Source organism: Ostrea edulis, chromosome 3 (assembly GCF_947568905.1).
Source record: "Ostrea edulis chromosome 3, xbOstEdul1.1, whole genome shotgun sequence".
In the NCBI taxonomy this organism is placed as follows: Eukaryota; Metazoa; Mollusca; class Bivalvia; order Ostreida; family Ostreidae; genus Ostrea; species Ostrea edulis.
The window spans coordinates 84,615,821-84,637,610 of record NC_079166.1 but is presented as its reverse complement, the minus strand read 5'-3'; the positions used below and the strand labels follow the sequence as shown (position 1 = coordinate 84,637,610).

General features: G+C 34.5%; 2 protein-coding genes across 2 annotated transcripts in view; one reads left to right on the top strand and one right to left on the bottom strand.

The window, feature by feature from the left end:
* Window positions 1-21,790, bottom strand: part of LOC125673012 (uncharacterized) — a 1,263,960-nt gene that overhangs the window by 398,347 nt on the left and 843,823 nt on the right. The gene's annotated exons all lie outside the window — the stretch shown is intronic.
* On the top strand, window positions 1,041-20,496 carry LOC130052946 (mitogen-activated protein kinase kinase kinase 15-like). Its single transcript, XM_056159236.1, has 11 exons — window positions 1,041-1,175; window positions 3,371-3,436; window positions 4,513-4,594; window positions 6,551-6,630; window positions 7,349-7,454; window positions 13,966-14,119; window positions 14,377-14,469; window positions 15,752-15,810; window positions 16,390-16,472; window positions 17,838-17,914; window positions 18,308-20,496. The coding sequence occupies exons 1-11, from the start codon at window positions 1,065-1,067 to the stop codon at window positions 18,390-18,392; spliced, it is 996 nt and encodes a 331-aa protein (XP_056015211.1). The 5' UTR covers window positions 1,041-1,064; the 3' UTR covers window positions 18,393-20,496.

Sequence of the window (21,790 nt, the reverse complement as noted above, 5' to 3'; positions counted from 1 at the left end):
TCATTTTTGCATTCTAACTTTCTTTGTATTTTATTTCAATTTCTTGTTAATATTCAAGTTCTTTTTTCTCTTTAACACAATATACCTACAGTAGTTAATTATTATTTTTTAAAATTAGTGTAATTTTGACTGATCATTATAACATGCTTCAGATTGTCTAATGCATGTGTGTAATGTTGTTATGAGTTATATGTTGTTATGGCCAAATTGAATTGTACAAAGTTGTAAACTGCATGAATGAAGAGAAAAGGGCATAGTTCATTGTTAAGGCCTGATACTGTTATTGATCATTAAAAATTGGAAATTAAAATTTAGAATGTTTATTAATCTAACAGATATACCAGACAGCAGGCCAACGATTGATATCTGCCATCATAGTGTGTAATCAACAGCGTAATCATTGACCATGAAATTATATTTTACTATATATTTGATTAGACATACATGTAAATGGAAAGTTGTTGAATCTTATTCAGTGTGAGAGGTACTGCATTTACTTAATACGTACTATATCGCATTGGATGTCAATTTCATAACCTTTGCCATTTTGATAACCTGTATTTGACCTTCAGCCTTTCAGTGACCTCCAAACATTTGAATAGCCTTGCCTTATGTAGTTCGGTCTTTGTTCGACCTTCACTATGTGGAGAGATCTTCCATCTATGATGATTATATTTTTTTTTATATCTTTTGTAATACTTGAAACTGAGAATGTGTGTTTCAGGCAGTTATGTGCAACCAGAATGAATGATTTCAGTGTTTCTATCTCTATGTCTGTATGCTGCATATTTAATTTGTTGTATTTCATGCCAATTCTACACTTTAGGCACATTTTAGTTATTTCAGGTATTGACTGAGTTCTTGGGCTTGCCGCTTTGGTGTTCTGATTAGCACTGCGATCTATCTCTTAATCAGGGGTATTGAATTTCAGAACTTATAGAGTCCAACAAACTGAAAATCTGACGACACATCCGTGTGTTTGTTTTTGTTTCAGTTCGGACGCCGGGAGCTCGGGGCTGTCTGGATGCTCCAGCATGATGAATTTATCACCAGACATCGGGGAGATGGATCACAACTCCCATGATTCTTCAGGACATGGCGGATTTTATCTCCTGAGGAAGGATTCGGAGCGACGGATCACACTGGTCCACATCTTAACAAAGGACATGGAACAGGTATGTCTTCATAGGACACATGACATTGAACAGGTATATCTTGATAGAACACACGACATGGAACAGGTATGTCTTCATAGGACATGGAACAGGTATGTCTTCATAGAACACACGACATGGAACAGGTATGTCTTCATAGAACACACGACATGGAACAGGTATGTCTTCATAGAACAGAGTACAACGTTTTGATTAGATAACTCTGAGGTGATGTGTGTAGCATGACGACAGGGAATTATAACATTGTAACATGTGGTAGTCTTGTATATCCAATCTTCGTACTAGCGTTGACTAGTAGCTGGGTCTGGGTTAACACTTTAGCTACCCGACCTTTGCACTAGCATTGGCTGCTAGCTGGGTTAACCCTTTAGATAACTGACCTTGTACTAGTATTGGCTACTAACTGCATGGGTTATCCCTTTAGATACCTTACCTTTGTACTAGCATTGGCTACTAGCTGGGTTAACCCTTTAGATACCTGACCTTCATACTAGCATTGGCTACTAGCTGGGTCTGGGTTAACCTTTTAGATACTTGACCTTCGTACTAGTGTTGGCTACTAGCTGGGTCGGGGTTAACCCTTTAGATACCCTGACTTTCGTACTAGTGTTGGCTACTAGCTGGGTTAAGGTAGTACTCTACATCGTCATAATGGCTGACTTCCTGTAAAAACATGGATGAAAAAATCGATATCAGCAATATTTTACTTTTCCTTTTCAATTTCAATACCTAGCCGACTAGCTCAGTAGGTTTGAATACCGACTGCTGAACTGTAGGTCGCAGGTTCGAGTCCAGCAGGGGTTTTAATTTTTTTCCAAATTACTTTCTACTAAAACTGCATTTTTTGACAAAATTAAGTAAATTTGAAAATTTTCAACTTCAAAATATTGTTATACATATCCTCCACTTTTCATCCACATCAAATTTCTCTGGTGTAGCATACCTCCTTAACCCTTTAGATACATGACCTTCGTACTAACGTTGGCTACTAGCTGGGTTAACCCTTTAGATACCTGACCTTCGTACTAACGTTGGCTACTAGCTGGGTTAACCCTTTAGATACCCTGACTTTCGTACTAGCGTTGGCTACTAGCTGGGTTAACCCTTTAGATACCTGACTTTCGTACTAGCATTGGCTACTAGCTGGGTCTGGGTTAACCCTTTATCTTGATTGGTTGAGTGCTGAATTGTTGTGTCCAATGTCCCGGGTCTGATTCTCAACTAAGGCAACACAATCTCTGTTACATTTGTACAGGAAATGTCAGTCCTGTTGAAAAATAGTATTCATACACTGTGTGCTACAAATAGAATATTCATTCACTGTGTGCTACAAATAGAATTTTCATTCACTGTGTGCTACAAATAGAATATTCATTCACTGTGTGCAACAAATAGAATATTCATTCACTGTGTGCTACAAATAGAATACTCATTCGCCATGTGCTACAAATAGAATATTCATTTACTGTGTGCTACAAATAGAATAATCATTCATTGTGTGCTACAAATAAAATTTTCATTCACTGCATGGTACAAATAGAATATTTATTTGCCATGTGCTACAAATAAAATATTTACTTACTGTGTGCTACAAACAGAATATTCATTTACTGTGTGCTACAAATAGAATATTCATTCACTGTGTGCTACAAATAGAATATTCATTCACTGTGTGCTAGAAATAGAATATTCATTCATTCTGTGCTACAAATAGAATATTCATTCACTGTGTGCTACAAATAGAATATTCATTCACTGTGTGCTACAAATAGAATATTCATTCATTCTGTGCTACAAATAGAATATTCATTCACTGTGCTACAAATAGAATATTCATTCACTGTGTGCTACAAACAGAATATTCATTCACTGTGTGCTACAAATTGAGTCTTTATGCACTGTTTGGTATGATTTGAATCTCATCCTTTTAGATCTTTCATGCGATAGATATGTAACATGACCTTCACCTTTTACACATTTCATTCAATAATTCTGTAACATGAACTTCACCTTTTACACATTTCGTTCAATAGATATGTTACATGACCTTCACCTTTTACATATTTCATTCAATAGATCTGTAACATGACCTTCACCTTTTACATATTTCATTCAATAGATCTGTAACATGACCTTCACCTTTTACATATTTCATTTCATTTGATAGATCTTTAACATGACCTTCACCTTTTTAGATCTGTGATACATGGCTGAATTTCCTGCATAAGGATGCTACAATCTCCAATCCCAAACTCTCGGTGGTGAGTAGGTTTTTTTGTTGTTTTTTTGGTTTTTTTTTTTTTTTTGGTTTTGTTGTAAAAGGATGACTCTTTAATTTTTAGTTTCTTAAATTGAAATTAAGAAGATTAATATCTCCTGTTTCTGTCTGAAGAAAATGTTGATAAATGATTGTAATTTGATAATTCGAGTCTGATGCTTCCTTTGCATTCAGATTCCTTGATCTGAGGGCTAATGTGTAGGACTGTTTATTAAAAGTTTAGATACAACTAAAAGTATTGTTTTTGAGAGTAGGTGACTTTGACCTTGAACCTCAACATGTTGAATTGTTACAATGCATTTTACTTGGCATACACTTCAGATAACTCAAAATAAGACATTGTATTTCCCGGATTCCTATGTATTTGTGAGATACCGTGGAATCATTAGAATTCGTGGTGGCTCAACTTTCGTGGAATTATTGGGTACCCCTCACCCACGAATTTACATCCTCAACGAATAAAGACAACTATACATCCCAGAGTTATCTTTTTACAAATATATAAATCCCCACGAACCCGTAAAAATTCAGCAATCCATGAAAATTGGCCCCACGAATTTCAATGATTCTACAGTAAATAGTATTTTATTAACTGGATTCCTATGTATTTGTAAGCTAAACATTATTGTATTCACTGAATTCCATTGTATTTGTGAGATAAACAGCATTATATTCACTGAATTTCACTGTATATGTGAAATAAACAGCATTATATTAAGTGGATTCCACTGTACTGTATTTGTGAGATAAACAACATTGTATTAACTGGAGTTCACTGTATTTGTTAGATAAACAACATTATATTAACTGGATTGCACTGTATTTGTGAGATAAACAGCATTATATTAATTGGATTCCACTGTATTTGTGAGATAAACAGCATTATATTAATTGGATTCCACTGTATTTGTGAGATAAATAGCGTTATATTAACTGGATTCCACTGTATTTATGAGATAAACAGCTTTGTATTAACTGGATTCCATTGTATTTGTGAGATAAACAGCATGTCCATATGATATTTCTCTGCTTGCTAATATGAGCATTTTTTTCTTTCAGGAACACTTGAGATGGTTGCTCGTCTGTTTAAAGAACTATATTTCAGACCCGAACTGTAAGCACTGCATCAAGGAAACACTAGGTAGATATATATAGTCTTGTAAATGAGAGAGACGCATTGCTACATTTGTCTATAAAAACAATTCCCTATAATTATCCTCATTAATCTGCATGCATTTTAGTGTTTGGTGTTGGTTTTTTTTTTTTTTTTTTTTTTTTTTTTTGGTTGTTTTATGAATTCTTTGGAATGTTTAAGGTAAATCCATACTCACAGTTTTATCTGATACAAGTTTAAAAAGTGTATTTAATTCCATTCATTAGAGTTAAAACTAACCAATTATCAAATAAAATACATAGGTCATCACACTTTTTAAGATGCGAAATGCACATAAACAGAATCATATATCACCATCAGAAAATCGCAATTTTCCTTGAACAGTGTTATAAAAATTTCATACAAATTGGTTATGACGATATAATAGCATTCATAACAATTTCATGAAACTGTATCTTCACAAAAATATACAAAATGTCTGTAAAAAATAAAGGAAATATATCTCATAATAGACTTTATAGAGCAATTAATAAAAACAGAGTTATTGCCCTTGGATTCAATATTTTAAAACATATTGATTATTCATCTATAACTTAGACTTTTGAAATAGTTTATTTTTAACAATATTTTTTACAGTACCTATCAGATAAGACTTCAACAAAATTTATGTTCCTATCATGCATAACTCTAAATAAATCATTGATTTTGCCTTGATGACATCACAGGAGGGTGGAATTATTTTAAAGCTGTTTTAGTTGTAATAACTTATATAAGTAATGTTTATTGATGGCCATATGTTCTTATATCATGTTAAATTTTATGATCAAAGTATATCCTATAGACATCTTGTCATGTAACTGAATAAGGAGTTCAGAGGTCAAGGGTCAAGGTACAACAGGGCTTCAATCTAAGTTTCATATATTTTTATTGTGACACAATACCTTAAAATTTAGTGTCCTCATATAGTTTTCATATTCTACAAAAATGTAGTTGTTCATTAGAATATCAAGAATTTTGAGATACAAATTAATTATGAACGTTTTGCCTGTTTGTTCTTGATCACTTTCGTTGTGATGTGATATCATTAGAATAAGAATTTTGAGATACATATTTATTATGGGCATCTGCACATTTGTTTGTTCTTCATATCTGCCGTTGTGACTCGATACCTTGAACATTTTTCAACAAAAAGCTTTCTTATTGTGTACAATTTGAAAGGTAGTTGACCATTAAAGAAAAGTACCAATAGTTTTTTGGGGGTCATATGGTCAAAGGTCAAGGTCACAGCAGATCATTCCACCAAGTTTACTACACTTAGAGGTTTTATATCTTATGCAAACTTCTAATAAATGAGTTATCTGTGTACCTATATCCTAACATGGACACATTCTGTCATCCTTATTTACTCGATTGTTTTCTGTGATGTGTCATTAAGGGGGTTGTGACTGTATATTTGATGTTTTATATGATGTGTCATTAAGGGGGTTGTGACTTTAAATTTGATGTTTTATATGATGTGACATTAAGGGGGTTGTGACTGTATATTTGATGTTTTATATGATGTGTCATTAAGGGGGTTGTGACTGTATATTCGATTGTTTTCTGTGAGATGTCATTAAAGGGGTTGTGACTGTATATTTGATTTTCTGTGAGGTGTCATTAAGGGGATTGTGACTGTATATTTGATGTTTTATATGATGTGTCATTAAGGGGGTTGTGACTGTATATTTGATGTTTTATTTGATGTGTCATTAAGGGGGTTGTGACTGTATATTTGATTGTTTTCTGTGAGGTGTCATTAAAGGGGCTGTGACTGTATATAAAGGGGTTGTGACTGTATATTTGATTTTCTGTGAGGTGTCATTAAGGGGGTTGTGACTGTATATTTGATGTTTTATATGATGTGTCATTAAGGGGGTTGTGACTGTATATCTGATTGTTTTTTATGATGTGTCATTAAGGGTGTTGTGACTATATTTTCAGAACAACTCCGTCAAGCCATGGATTTTGATGCAGCAGCGATGATGGAAATACAACTAGCTCTTTATGTATTCCACGAAGCTGTAAGTGTGCTCATTGTCATCATGTTGTGTGAATTGTCATCACATTGTGTGAATTGTCACATTGTGTGAATTGTCATCACATTGTGTGAATTGTCATCATGTTGTGTGAATTGTCATCACATTGTGTGAATTGTCACGTTGTGTGAATTGTCACATTGTGTGAATTGTCATCACATTGTGTGAATTGTCATCACATTGTGTGAATTGTCACATTGTGTGAATTGTCATCACATTGTGTAAATCGTCACGTTGTGTGAATTGTCATCATGTTGTGTGAATTGTCATCACATTGTGTGAATTGTCACATTGTGTGAATTGTCATCACATTGTGTGAATTGTCACAATATGTGAATAGTCACATTGTGTGAATTGTCACATGTGAATTGTCACATTGTTGTAGGAAGAACCTCTAGATTACAATTTTGTTATCAGAGACATTATCAATCTTCTCATTTTTTTGTAGGAAATATTACATAATCAATCCTTCTAGTGTTGTGAGAAGAACTTGTAAATTACTTGTCTTTTATGAAAGTTAGTCATTTTACTGAATCCAAGCTTATCCTCACCTTTTTCATTCAATGAATTGTAATTTTAATGTGGGTCATTATGGATATTTTATCGTATATTTTTATTGCATCATTGCTTAATATTTGTGGATTTTATTTTGATCATTTAGATTGAGATTGTGTGAGTTGAATTTTAATTCTTTGAATTTCAGGTCAGTAAGCATTTGAAGAGTCACAGCATTCAGCCTCACTGGATGTTTGCCCTGGACAATTTACTTCGGGGGGCGGTGACAGAAGCCATCATGATCTTATCTCCTGGTCAGTCACACATCTTTAAAGTCAGAAGTCATTATATGTAACATGTCAAAAAGATTAAAGGGAAAGGCAACCCTAACCACATTGTTCTTTTTATACGCCCATCTTAAGACGGGACGTATTATGGTATGGCGTTCATGTCCATCCGTCTGTCTGTCCGTCTGTTAGCTTTTTCGTGTCCGACCCGTAACTTAAATACTACAAGGCCTAGAATCATCAAGCTTTGTCTGTAGATACATCTTGGGTAGAAGGTGTGTCGCACATTAAAACTAGGTCACTGTGACTTTTCATTAAGAAGATGTCCGTCGGTCCATCCGTCTGTTAGCTTTTTCGTGTCCGACCCTTAACTTAAATACTACAAGGCCTAGAATCATCAAACTTTGTCTGTAGATACATCTTGGGTAGAAGGTGTGTCGCACATTAAAACCAGGTCACTGTGACTTTTCATTAAGAAGATATGGCCATATATGGCAAAAACTTGTCCAGCTCATAACTTGAAAACTATTAGACCTAGAATCACCAAAATTGGTCAACTAATGCATCTTAGGTAGAAGGTGTGTTGCATCCTACTTTAAGGTCACTGTGACATTTAATTAAGGTGATATAAAAAAATGTTTTAATGGGTACAATCTATACTGTTAACAATATGTGACGGGCGTATCATGTGCCATGGCGGTGCACTTTTTATGAATAAAGTATTACTTACTGATATTGTAAATGACAGTGTTTAACAACAAAAATCTTTGCTAAACAGTTAAATCAATATAAATCTATCATATATTTTAAATTACCCGCCGCTAAGAGAGCGACCATGGAAGTTTAATTCATGACATTACACCATCAGTTCCGGTTTATTTCACAGCAGCACTATAAATATGACAAATCACGAACAGAGGCATATAGATTTCAGCCCGTTCTTTCGCAAGAAGAAATTATGAAAACGAAGACGTTTTATTGAGTCGCAGACCAGACAGACAGTACACATTCTTCATACAAGTTTCTCGAACCTCAACTCGTCGTTATACACAAATGATGGATCCACAATTGTACATAGTCTTTTCTTTACAGATGACTTGGTTGAGTCAGGAATTTCGAGAAAACTTTTTTCACACCTCCCCTTCACATTAGTGTAATTCACTACTTAACAAGAAGGCATCAACCTATTCATTTGTAAAACCTACCACATGTACATCTTTAATGATCTTAGAATCTCATCAAAACCAGAACAGATGGTGTGACGTCAAAACTATTGATTTTTGTGGTTTTGAATATGAAAGAGTTTCACATCATGGCAGCCTCTATAGATAGCAGGAATTTCAATTTTCAACGTTTTCAAATTAGCACTGAAACTTATCTAGGCCGTATATAAATAAAATAGTATGACAAATCTTATCATATAATTAGTCCTATCATTTATTATGGGTTGCCTTCCCCTTGAAGCTTTGAAAAGGGCAGGCAATAAGTATTTGTACTATGTCACAGGTCATCTGACATCCTAAGTGTCATCTAAGTCTAAAAGCATATGATGTCATAAGTCATGCAATGTTATAATGTAAAAAAAATGACACACATTGTGGATATCTGTTAATGTTTATTGGAATGTTGTATGACTGTAGAAGTTGCATATCGAACACTATACAAACATATACCAGATTATAAACTCATGAAACACCGGACAAACACATATACCAGATTATAAACTCATGAAACACTGGACAAACACATATACCAGATTATAAACTCATGAAACACTGGACAAACACATATACCAGATTATAAACTCATGAAACACCAAACAAACACATATACCAGATTATAAACTCATGAAACACTGAACAAACATATACCAGATTATAAACTCATGAAACACTGAACAAACATATACCAGATTATAAACTCATGAAACACCGGACAAACACATAAACCAGATTATAGACTCATGAAACACTCTGCAAACACATATACCAGATTATAAACTCATGAAACACCGGACAAACATATACCAGATTATAAACTCATGAAACACCGGACAAACACATAAACCAGATTATAGACTCATGAAACACCGGACAAACACATAAACCAGATTATAGACTCATGAAACACTGTACAAACACATATACCAGATTATAAACTCATGAAACACCGGACAAACATACACCAGATTATAAACTCATGAAACACCGGACAAACATACACCAGATTATAAATTCTAGAAACACTGTACAAAAATATACCAGATTATAAACTCATGAAACACCGGACAAACATACACCAGATTATAAACTCATGAAACACCGGACAAACTTATACCAGATTATAAACTCATGAAATATCGGACAAACATACACCAGATTATAAATTCTAGAAACATTGTACAAAAATATACCAGATTATAAACTCATGAAACACTGGACAAATATATACCAAATTTTAAACTCATGAAACACCGGACAAACACATAAACCAGATTATAGACTCATGAAACACCGGACAAACATATACCAGATTATAAACTCATGAAACACTGTACAAAAATATACCAGATTATAAACTCATGAAACACTGTACAAAAATATACCAGATTATAAACTCATGAAACACCGGACAAACATATACCAGATTATAAACTCATGAAACACCGGACAAACACATAAACCAGATTATAGACTCATGAAACACCAGACAAACATATACCAGATTATAAACTCATGAAACACCGGACAAACATATACCAGATAAATTCATGAAACACCGGACAAACACATATACCAGATTATAAACTCATGAAACACCGGACAAACACATAAACCAGATTATAGACTGATGAAACACCGGACAAACATATACCAGATTATAAACTCATGAAACACTGTACAAAAATATACCAGATTATAAACTCATGAAACACTGTACAAAAATATACCAGATTATAAACTCATGAAACACCGGACAAACATATACCAGATTATAAACTCATGAAACACCGGACAAACACATAAACCAGATTATAGACTCATGAAACACCAGACAAACATATACCAGATTATAAACTCATGAAACACCGGACAAACATATACCAGATAAATTCATGAAACACCGGACAAACACGTATACCAGATTATAAACTCATGAAACACCGGACAAACACATATACCAGATTATAAACTCAAGAAACACCGGACAAACACATAAACCAGATTATAAACTCATGAAACACTGGACAAACATATACCAGATTATAAACTCATGAAACACCATACAAACATACACCAGATTATAAACTCATGAAACACCGGACAAACATACACCAGATTATAAATTCTAGAAACACTGTACAAAAATATACCAGATTATAAACTCATGAAACACCGGACAAACATACACCAGATTATAAACTCATGAAACACCGGACAAACATATACCAGATTATAAACTCATGAAATACCGGACAAACATACACCAGATTATAAATTCTAGAAACATTGTACAAAAATATACCAGATTATAAACTCATGAAACACTGGACAAATATATACCAGATTTTAAACTCATGAAACACCGGACAAACACATAAACCAGATTATAGACTCATGAAACACCGGACAAACATATACCAGATTATAAAGTCATGAAACACTGTACAAAAATATACCAGATTATAAACTCATGAAACACTGTACAAAAATATACCAGATTATAAATTCATGAAACACCGGACAAACATATACCAGATTATAAACTCATGAAACACCGGACAAACACATAAACCAGATTATAGACTCATGAAACACCAGACAAACATATACCAGATTATAAACTCATGAAACACCGGACAAACATATACCAGATATATTCATGAAACACCGGACAAACACGTATACCATATTATAAACTCATGAAACACCGGACAAACACATAAACCAGATTATAGACTCATGAAACACCGGACAAACATATACCAGATTATAAACTCATGAAACACTGTACAAAAATATACCAGATTATAAACTCATGAAACACTGTACAAAAATATACCAGATTATAAACTCATGAAACACCGGACAAACATATACCAGATTATAAACTCATGAAACACCGGACAAACACATAAACCAGATTATAGACTGATGAAACACCAGACAAACATATACCAGATTATAAACTCATGAAACACCGGACAAACATATACCAGATAAATTCATGAAACACCGGACAAACACGTATACCAGATTATAAACTCATGAAACACCGGACAAACACATATACCAGATTATAAACTCATGAAACACCGGACAAACACATAAACCAGATTATAAACTCATGAAACACTGGACAAACATATACCAGATTATAAACTCATGAAACACCATACAAACATACACCAGATTATAAACTCATGAAACACCGGACAAACATACACCAGATTATAAACTCATGAAACACCATACAAACATACACCAGATTATAAACTCATGAAACACTGTACAAAAATATACCAGATTATAAACTCATGAAACACCGGACAAACATATACCAGATTATAAACTCATGAAACACTGGACAAACACATATACCAGATTATAAACTCATGAAACACTGTACAAAAATATACCAGATTATAAACTCATGAAACACTGGACAAATATATACCAGATTATAAACTCATGAAACACCATACAAACATATACCAGATTATAAACTCATGAAACACCATACAAACATACACCAGATTATAAACTCATGAAACACCGGACAAACATACACCATATTATAAACTCATGAAACACCGGACAAACATACACCAGATTATAAACTCATGAAACACCATACAAACATACACCAGATTATAAACTCATGAAACACCGGACAAACATACACCAGATTATAAACTCATGAAACACAAGAAAAACACATAATTAACACTGGAATTAAGGAATGAATTTATTATGATGCAAAAGTTTTCCGTCTTTTTTCTCTCGTGGTATACCTCCATCCAACGAAAAAATTATAAATTCATTCCTTATCATTTAATATTTTAAAACGTTGAGTTTATGTGATAAAACATTATTTCTTTGGAGTTGAATTAACGAATTATTCTTGGACTACATTCTATGTCATTTCGAGATGGTTGTACACTGTAGTAATTTGTGAATACACAACTTTAAAAAAAAAAACTAAATCCGGTAGGCCTAACTGTTGTTTACTGTTGAGCAAACGGGTTTCTTGTGGACTGAAGAATTCCAGTCTTAAAAGGATAAGTTAGAGATAAGACCTGTTGAGAGAAAATTGCAGGAATTTTGTTGAGTGGAACTGAAATTCAGTGCGGGGTTCGATGTCGGTACTAACGGAAAGCGTGGGACACGTGCATACATATAATCATGACGTGGGATGCTAGGTAGGGTTCTCTTGAGGGTTGTCACGACTTCCAGGTGGACAAGTGAGTGTTACAGAGGGTTTTTGGAGTTTTATCAGTGAATTTCTAAGGCTGTGACAGCTGTTGTAATGTCGTATGGAAGCCTCGTTTCGGTGTCCACTCATATACATATTTTTTGTTTTTGTCATAAACATATTATGCCAGAGTTCGAAACCATAGTCGTTAAGCCCGGGCTACGATATTACAGTATCTCTGAGGCAGTGTGCGGAGTATCTGGTATCTGGGTTTGTGACATGAAGGAAATTGTCGCAAGGTGCAACCTGGACTATTGTCATCCCCTGTTGAATACATTTAACTCTCAGCCTGGAATTGCAGAAGCAGACGTATGTTGTTTAGGGGGGGGGGGTGTCCTCAAATAGCCATGTTTATTTCATTTTGCATAGTTAATTATTATTTATTTTTGATATTTGTTTGTTTTTTGTTTAATAAATTGATATAGATCAATATAGCTGTTAAGGTCTTCTTTTCAGGATTCCCAAATCTATATATAAATATGAAGCATCCAGAGGAATCCCCAACATTCCAATAGAAAGTAGTTCCTGCCATTTATATCTTTTTTTCGTTGGATACAATATTCCAATAATTTTTCAACCAATGAAAAAGCGTGTAGCATGTAAAATTAAATGATGATAAAGTCATAAAATGCTAGAAAAACATAAAACACAAAACATGTATGCCTGAAACATAAAATCTTAAAACACTGGAGAAACATGTATACCTGAACATAAAATCATAAAACACTATACCCCGATCCAGGACCTGAGTTTAAATAAGATTAGGGTATGCCTCGATTGACAATGGTTTTCTTGGGGTGAACATTTTCAATATTACCCTCAACTACATACATTATTTATGTATCATTATTAACTATAGAATTGATAGTGAATATACCTGTTGGAAAATTATACATTTCATTGTGTTCGTAACAAAGGAGTTCAAGAGAAACATGTAGGCTAACTGACATACGTTTCATTTTATCACTCTGGTAGATGATAGAGTGAATATTGTATGTTTCATTTCATCACTGTGGTAGATCTTTGAGCTAATATGGTATGTTTCATTTCATCACTCTGGTAGATCTTGGAGCTAATATTGCTGGAGGAAAGGAAGAGGAAGTAGAAACGTCTGGAGTTCCGTCCGCAAACTCGGGTAAATCAGCAGCACTGTACCGGAGTTCTGTTGTCAATGAATTACAGCACCAACTAGAGAGTATACAGGACGAAAACATGCAGTAAGTTACCATAGTTACAAGGTGAAAATGTCGAAGAATGTGGAAACATTTCTCTCTGTGTTGAAGGATACAATTACATAATGTGGATAGTATAGAGTTTTATTTAAAATATTTACTCTCGTAGAAGTTAACACCCCCACCCCCCCAAAAATAAATAAGAAAGATTGTTTGAATTGTATTTGTTATGAATGTTGTCTTTTAGTACTAATCAATAGAAAACAGGAGACTACTGTTCACCCAGATCTTGCATTTCTTAGGTTGCTACAACAACTGGTGGATGTTAACAGAATTTATGGTGATGTTCTGCGCAAGACCATCGAGGAAAAGAAAACTCACTTAGAAAATATGCAGTAAGTTAGACTTAAGTTAGGACTTAACAGAATTCATTGTGTGTTTCCCATGCTTGACTAAATCCTAGATGGATGGGAGTTTATGCTACATGTACGTGTTTGTGCAGCCAGTAATGATTTCTTTTGCAACAGAAAGAGATACTTGTAATGCAAACTTAAAAGTCACATTTCATAAAGAGGGGGATATTGAAGTAATCAAGATTGTGATTCAGGGGAGACAATATACTGATAACAGTTGTTTTTATTCTCCCCGAAATTTTTTCGGAGGAGAAATGTTCGGAGGAACATAATTTTATAGTCACAGTTGCGTTTGTCCCCCCGTTCATCTGAGCTGTCTCATATCTCCTAAACATTTCATTAGAAATTAATCACACATATTCCTTGGGGACAGGGACTTATGGACCAAAGTCATTTTGGAAAGGTCAAGGTCATTCAGAACCTGTACTTTTTATAAGGAAAAATTTCCTTATTTCAACAGTTGTGGAACAGGTGTTGGTCATATATCACACAAATAAGTAAAACTTGAAACAGGCAGGTTGCTTTCAGACAAAGGTCACACAAAGTTATTTTGTAAAATTATACACCCCTCAACATATACCTTGTATATAAAACACTTCATTTCAACCAATTGAATTCCGTGGAGATCCGGGTTAGAATAGATCCTTAGTACCCCTTGCTTGTCGTAAGAGTCGACTAAATGGGGCGGTCTTTTGGACGAGACCGCAAAAACCGAGGTCCCGTACGTGTGCCACGATAAAGATCCCTCCCTGCTCAAAGGCCATAAGCGCCGAGGATAGGCCTAAATTTTGCACCCCTTCACCAGCATTGGTGATGTCTCCATGAGTGAAATATTCTCGAGAGGGATGTTAAACAATATTCAATCAATCAACCAATTGAATATGTCAAATTAACAGGTATTGATCATTGTGCGAGTTGTCTGTCATATGAAGTAGTTCATTGGTTAGATGAAGTTCCGAAAGCATCCATCAGTTTTATTGATATTCTTGTTGTTACATAGTAAATGATATATAATTAATAAACTTAAATGTTTCAGTGAAATGCCTGTACTTTGTGCATTTAATGATTTACGTGTATATCACCCTAACCCTGAATCTCGAACAATGTCTTGGGCATTACATACAGAGTATTTATATTTCACACATTTATACCGAGTACTGAAGTCTCCAACCCTGACTCATAAACACATTGCTTATATTTAGAGTGGTCACATCACTGTACATTACTTTTCTAGAAGGATAATTTAATGCTGATTTCATTGTAGAGCGCTGACCTCAATAAACAGTGTATCGTCTGTCACTGCCAACAGTATCAGAGGCAGAGGTGAGATTTAATCTGTCAATAAAGTGTATCGTCTGTTATTGTCAACAGTATCAGAAGCAGAGGTGAGATTTAGTCTGTTAATAAACAGTGTATCGTCTGTCACTGCCAACAGTATCAGAGGTGAGATTTAATCTGTCAGTAAACATTGAATCGTCTGTCATTGCCAACTGTATCAGAGGTAGAGGTGAGATTTAATCTGTCAATAAACTGTATCATCTGTCACCGCCAACAGTATCAGAGGCAGAGGTGATATTTAATGTGTCGGTAAACATTGTATCGTCTGTCACTGCCAACAGTATCAGAAGCAGAGGTGAGATTTAATCTGTCAATAAACAGTGTATCGTCTGTCACTGCCAACAGTATCAGAGGCAGGGGTGAGATTTAATCTGTCAATAAACAGTGTATTGTCTGTCACTGCCGACAGTATCAGAAGCAGAGGTGAGATTTAATCTGTCAATAAACAGTGTATCGTCTGTCACTGCCAACAGTATCAGAGGCAGAGGTGAGATTTAATCTGTCGATAGTTCTTTTTTATCAACATCTGCTTCATGCTTCTAAACCAATCTCTATCAATTTCAGTTCCGTCCATTCATGAGCCACCTGATGAGGCCTTGGTCATATGGCTACGTGACAGGAAGTTTGACGAGGACATCATTGATACGGTAATAGTCACATTAATAGCATCTTGTCATTGATACGGTAATTGTCACATTAATAACGTCATGTCATTGATACGGTTATTGTCACGTTAATAGCGTCATGTGATTGATACGGTAATAGTCACATTGATAGCTTCTTGTCATTGATACGGTAATTGTCACATTGATAACGTAATGTCATTGATACGGTAATTGTCACATTAATAACACAGTAAATGTCATGTCATTGATACGGCAATTGTCACATTAATAGCGTCATGACATTGATACGGTAATTGTCACATTAATAAAGTCATGTCATTGATACGGTAATTGTCAGATTAATAACGTCATGTCATTGATACGGTAATTGTCAGATTGATAACGTCATCTGATTGATACGATAATTATGATGTATTGTGTTGTATTAATTCCTTCATCCGTGAACCTGTTTTAAGGGTCATATAAATACACACAATTAAAACAGGCAGGTCTTGGTGATTATGATAGAGTTTGATGTGAGTGATTGTGATAAGACTAAGACCCACTGTACCTTCATATTGACCATTGAGTGACCAAGGGGAAGATCAGCTGATTATTCTGAAATTTCTTTGTCTCGTCTAACTCCACATTTTAAAATGCTGTGCGATAAGAAATGAGATTTAGTAACCTGAGGTTTAGGGGTAGGAAAACTCAGTGATTTCCTTTTATGAATTTATAAGAATGTGCTTAAGGAATTTAAGCATATATTAAAGAAAATTCTTAGGATTTTTATGCATACATGTATGACATCTGGGGTTTAGGGGAACTGAGACTTGTGGTGACTTACAGTGTAGGTAAGAAAATTGAGACATTATAACCTTGGATTTATGAATAGAAAAACTGAGATGTTGTAACCTGGGATTTAAGGGTAGGAAAACTGAAATGTTGTGATCTGAGATTTAGGGGTAGGAAAACTGAGATCTAACCTGGGATCTAGGGGTAGGAAAGCTTGAGATGTTGTGATCTGGGATTTAGGGGTAGGAAAACTGAGATGCTGTGATCTGGGATTTAGGAGTAGGAAAACTGAGATGCTGTGATCTGGGATTTATGAATAGGAAAACTGAGATGTTGTGATCTGGGATTTAGGGGTAGGAAAACAGATGCTGTGATCTGAGATTTAGGGGTAGGAAAACTGAGATGTAACCTGGGATCTAGGGGTAGGAAAGCTTGAGATGTTGTGATCTGGGATTTAGGGGTAGGAAAACTGAGATGCTGTGATCTGGGATTTAGGAGTAGAAAAACTGAGATGTTGTAACCGGGGATCTAGGGGTAAGAAAACTTGAGATGCTGTGATGTCGGTTGAAGGTATAGGAAAACTGAAGATGTAGTGCTCTCCTTTGCTTGCAGATAACACGGGAGCAGTTTGTGTTGAATGATCTCCTGGAGATAGTGCGCTATGAAGACTTACAAAGACTAGGACTCAGGTCTGCATTTCTGTTTTACATTATGAGGATTTAAAGAGTCTGTATTTCTGTTTTACATTATGAGGATTTACAGAGTCTGTATTTCTGTTTTATGTTATAACGATTTACAGAGTCTGTATTATTTGATGTTAATGATGCCTTACAGAATCTGTATTACTGTTTTATGTTATGAGGATTTACAGAGTCTGTATTTCTGTTTTACGTTATGAGGAATTACATAGTCTTTTTTCTGTTATTATTTTACTGTTTATGTTATGATGATGTAATGTAGATTGAAGTTTATACGTAAATAATTTGATGTGGCAGTTTTTGTTGTTCTGATGGACTACAATTTTAATTTCGATCTTCGTCCTTTGATGTTTCTGAAGTAACTTGACCTTTGGCCTTTTACAGGGGTGGTGTTTTGTGCCGATTGTGGCGGGTGATACAAAGTCACAGGAAAGACCATGGCCTGGAAAAAAGGTCATCAGACAGGTAACAGGTCAAGGGTCACCAGACCAGGAGGTCACCGATGAAGACACAAATCCTGCCCAACAGACAGGTGTTGTTTCGTCAGTCCTTTCACTCAAGTGTGTCTCCCACAATTCCATTGTACAGGATGTGACATACAATGGTCAGACATTGTAACTCAAAGGAGGATATGTGATAACAGGCTTCTGGTCATGTTGAGACATCTCACAGAGAGATATGTGTCACATGACAGTCACATGACCCATTATCTGCCTTGTCACAGTTTACTGCCCATGGGATTGTGTTATACGACTGTGTTTACAGATATATATGGAAGTTTAGAGCATTTCATATTCCACCTTGTATCCCTATTGTTGTTTGAAACTTTTCATTCACTACTTTCACATTATTCCCAAGATGTTTGTTGTCTGTGATGTTACTGTGATGTTTAAGTGATTGAGAAAGCATTTTGATTCTGTGATCGGGATGATGTGAATAAATGGATCTTGTTGAACGTGAGTGACATATCATAAGAAAACAGTGTTCAGTATATCAATGATGAAGGAGATGATGATATCAAATGCGATAATCAGTATTATCAGACTGTCAGTTAGTATTGAATGCACTTGTCTTAGCTTTACACATTCAGGGTTCAAAGGAACATATAATTTTACTGACATTGGAGGGGCATTTCAGAGTTTGTTTTACAAAGTTTTTAATCATCAATCCCATATTTTACACCCAGAAAATTAAACTGTTTAGTGATTTTTTTTTAGAACTGATATGGGGTGTTTTAGATTGCTTCAGTTTATGTTGATCATATCTATCGGTTTTAAAGCTTTTTTATCCTCGCTTTTATATCTGACTGTTATGATGTGAAGTTTTTATTGATATTTTATGAATGGTTATATAATTTTGTGAGATTTTTATTAGGGTTTTTGCTCTGTTTTTGTGTCAGTTGCATAGCTTGATTGACACACATGTATATTTCTGTCTGTGTTGTAACACTGATCAGGCCGGCTGTCCGGAATTAAATATGAACAATAATTCGTCTGATTTGCATTGTCCCATCTTGTAATCAAGGAGATGTCGACTACATGGAAATGTTGAGTAAAGGTATCAAAGACACTTTAACAATGTTTACACAAATTTTGATTGAAATAGAATGTAAATGTGGTTTGGGACTCCCTACCACTTCCTGATACTTATGTCAATATATGTATAGCTGTAATGGTTTGTGAATATGAACTCTGTATCTATTAACTGAAGTCAATATATGTCATTGAATAACTGTTAATGACCAATAACCACCATAGTTCTGGTCATTCTGACGTTTGATACACGCAGTGACATATACCGTGTGACCAGCATGGTTGACCTGTTGTAATATTTTGACCAACATTTTCCACTGTTTTCTGTCTCTGTCAGTGAAAATAGTTTGTATTATATATAGGTATACATATATCATAAGTTTGGTACAAAGGATGTGGTCTTACATTGGGAGAGTTGACATTCTTTTATTTGTATACTGAAATCAGATAGAAAAAATCTTCAGTAAAATGGCTAAACAAATTGTCTCAAGATTGTATGTCACCATAGGCATTGACATACATGTAATAAAGAACTCTCACTGATACGGCTATGAGCCCGATGCCTAGGTCAAAATGTATGGCACATTATGCAAACCTGGCAATGTCTCTACATAATTGATAACGTTTCGAATGATTTATTGATGACACGGTACGATTTCAATCTTTGATTAAATGGTAGCATACATTTTTTTTAGTTAAGAAATATTGTTTACCCTTTCAAAATCTGCAAACTAACTTTTTTATATGTGAAGGTATTTTTGGGAATCTTTTAAAGTATTTGAAAATAATTTTGTGACTATACAATATGCATGATATCATTGCATGAATTAAATTTCCCATCATTTATAAAAAAAAATGAATATCGCACAGTGTCGTATTGCCTTTTTCTACTCAATATGTGCATAACGAATTTCCATTTTTTTTGTGGTGACAAAGTTTCTTATTTGTAGTTTTGAAGAATTTAACGAAATGATTACTATATGTGTACTTTTTTTTAGCGGAATTAAAATTTGGCTCAGTTGGAGCTTAATATGCACTGTTTGATTTGAGTATGATTTAACACTTCTTCTGTAAATGATAATGAATATAAGAGGATTTCTTATATCAGCCCTTTTCCATCACCACCAAACCCGCTAAAATTTGAATCTCACTAAACTAAGTACATGTGCTAGTGCAATATCTTTCTAACACCAATTTGTGAAAAGTTTTTTTTTCCTCTGATGAATGTGATATTACAATACTTTGTAGGACAATTCGTTTTAATTCTGATTCCTCGTTTTCCGTTTAAATTTTTCTACATTTGATGAAATTGAAGATATATCCGCCCTTTTCAACTATAGCGATGATGTCCTTTCTGTTGACCATGTTTAACCCTATATGGATATAAAATATGTTTAGGATATTAAAATGATATTTATAGAACTATGGAAATGTAGGGCAGTACAGGGATTAAACATCTTAGCAGTGCTTATTTAACTTCTTTTTTTTTCAAATGGAGTTAGGTTCCATTTCACCCAAGCTCCCAATAGTTATCGAAGGCATGTGTTTGGAGTCTGTAATTAAAGATTATTTTTTGTGAATGTAATTTCCAAAATTGTGCAGCGATTCTTATCCCATTTAATTCCCAAATCCTAAACTTCTGTAGAATTCACCTTCCTTCCAAACTAAAAGACAGATTGATTTAGTTAAATTTAAGACCCTTTTCAATAAATCAAATGTTTTTCAGAGTGTAATAAAAATTAAGAAGCATCTGTGTTTTCTTTTTTAAGTACAGCGGTATTATGTTAAATCACGCAACAGCCAAATATTTTCGCCAATAAACTGTTCCATTGAACTTTTGTATTTACATACATTTTCAAGCGGTTTCCTATTGTGCTAGATACAATCAACATCCTCAGAACTATTACTTTTGTGTATTGCACGCTGTGAACCATTTCATATAATATTGTACAGGTATCACTATCTAGTTTTACTTATATATATGTGTATAGACAATGACACTTGTTCTACATCACATAAAGAACCACAATTTGCATTACATACAGAAAGAAATACAATTAATACAATTTACATTGCCTACAGAAACATAATTTGCATTGCGTACAGAAATGCAATTTGCATTGCGTACAGAAATATAATTTACATGGCATACAATTTACAACACGTACAGGTGTACAATTTACATTACAGCCAGATTTATAAATTGTTAAAACGTACTCATGGATCTATATCTAATCTAAAATTGATTTAAGTTCCACGAAATATCCCTAGATAGGACTGAAGTAAAGCCCCCCCACCCACCCCCCCCCACCCCCACTCCCATTAGATATATGCA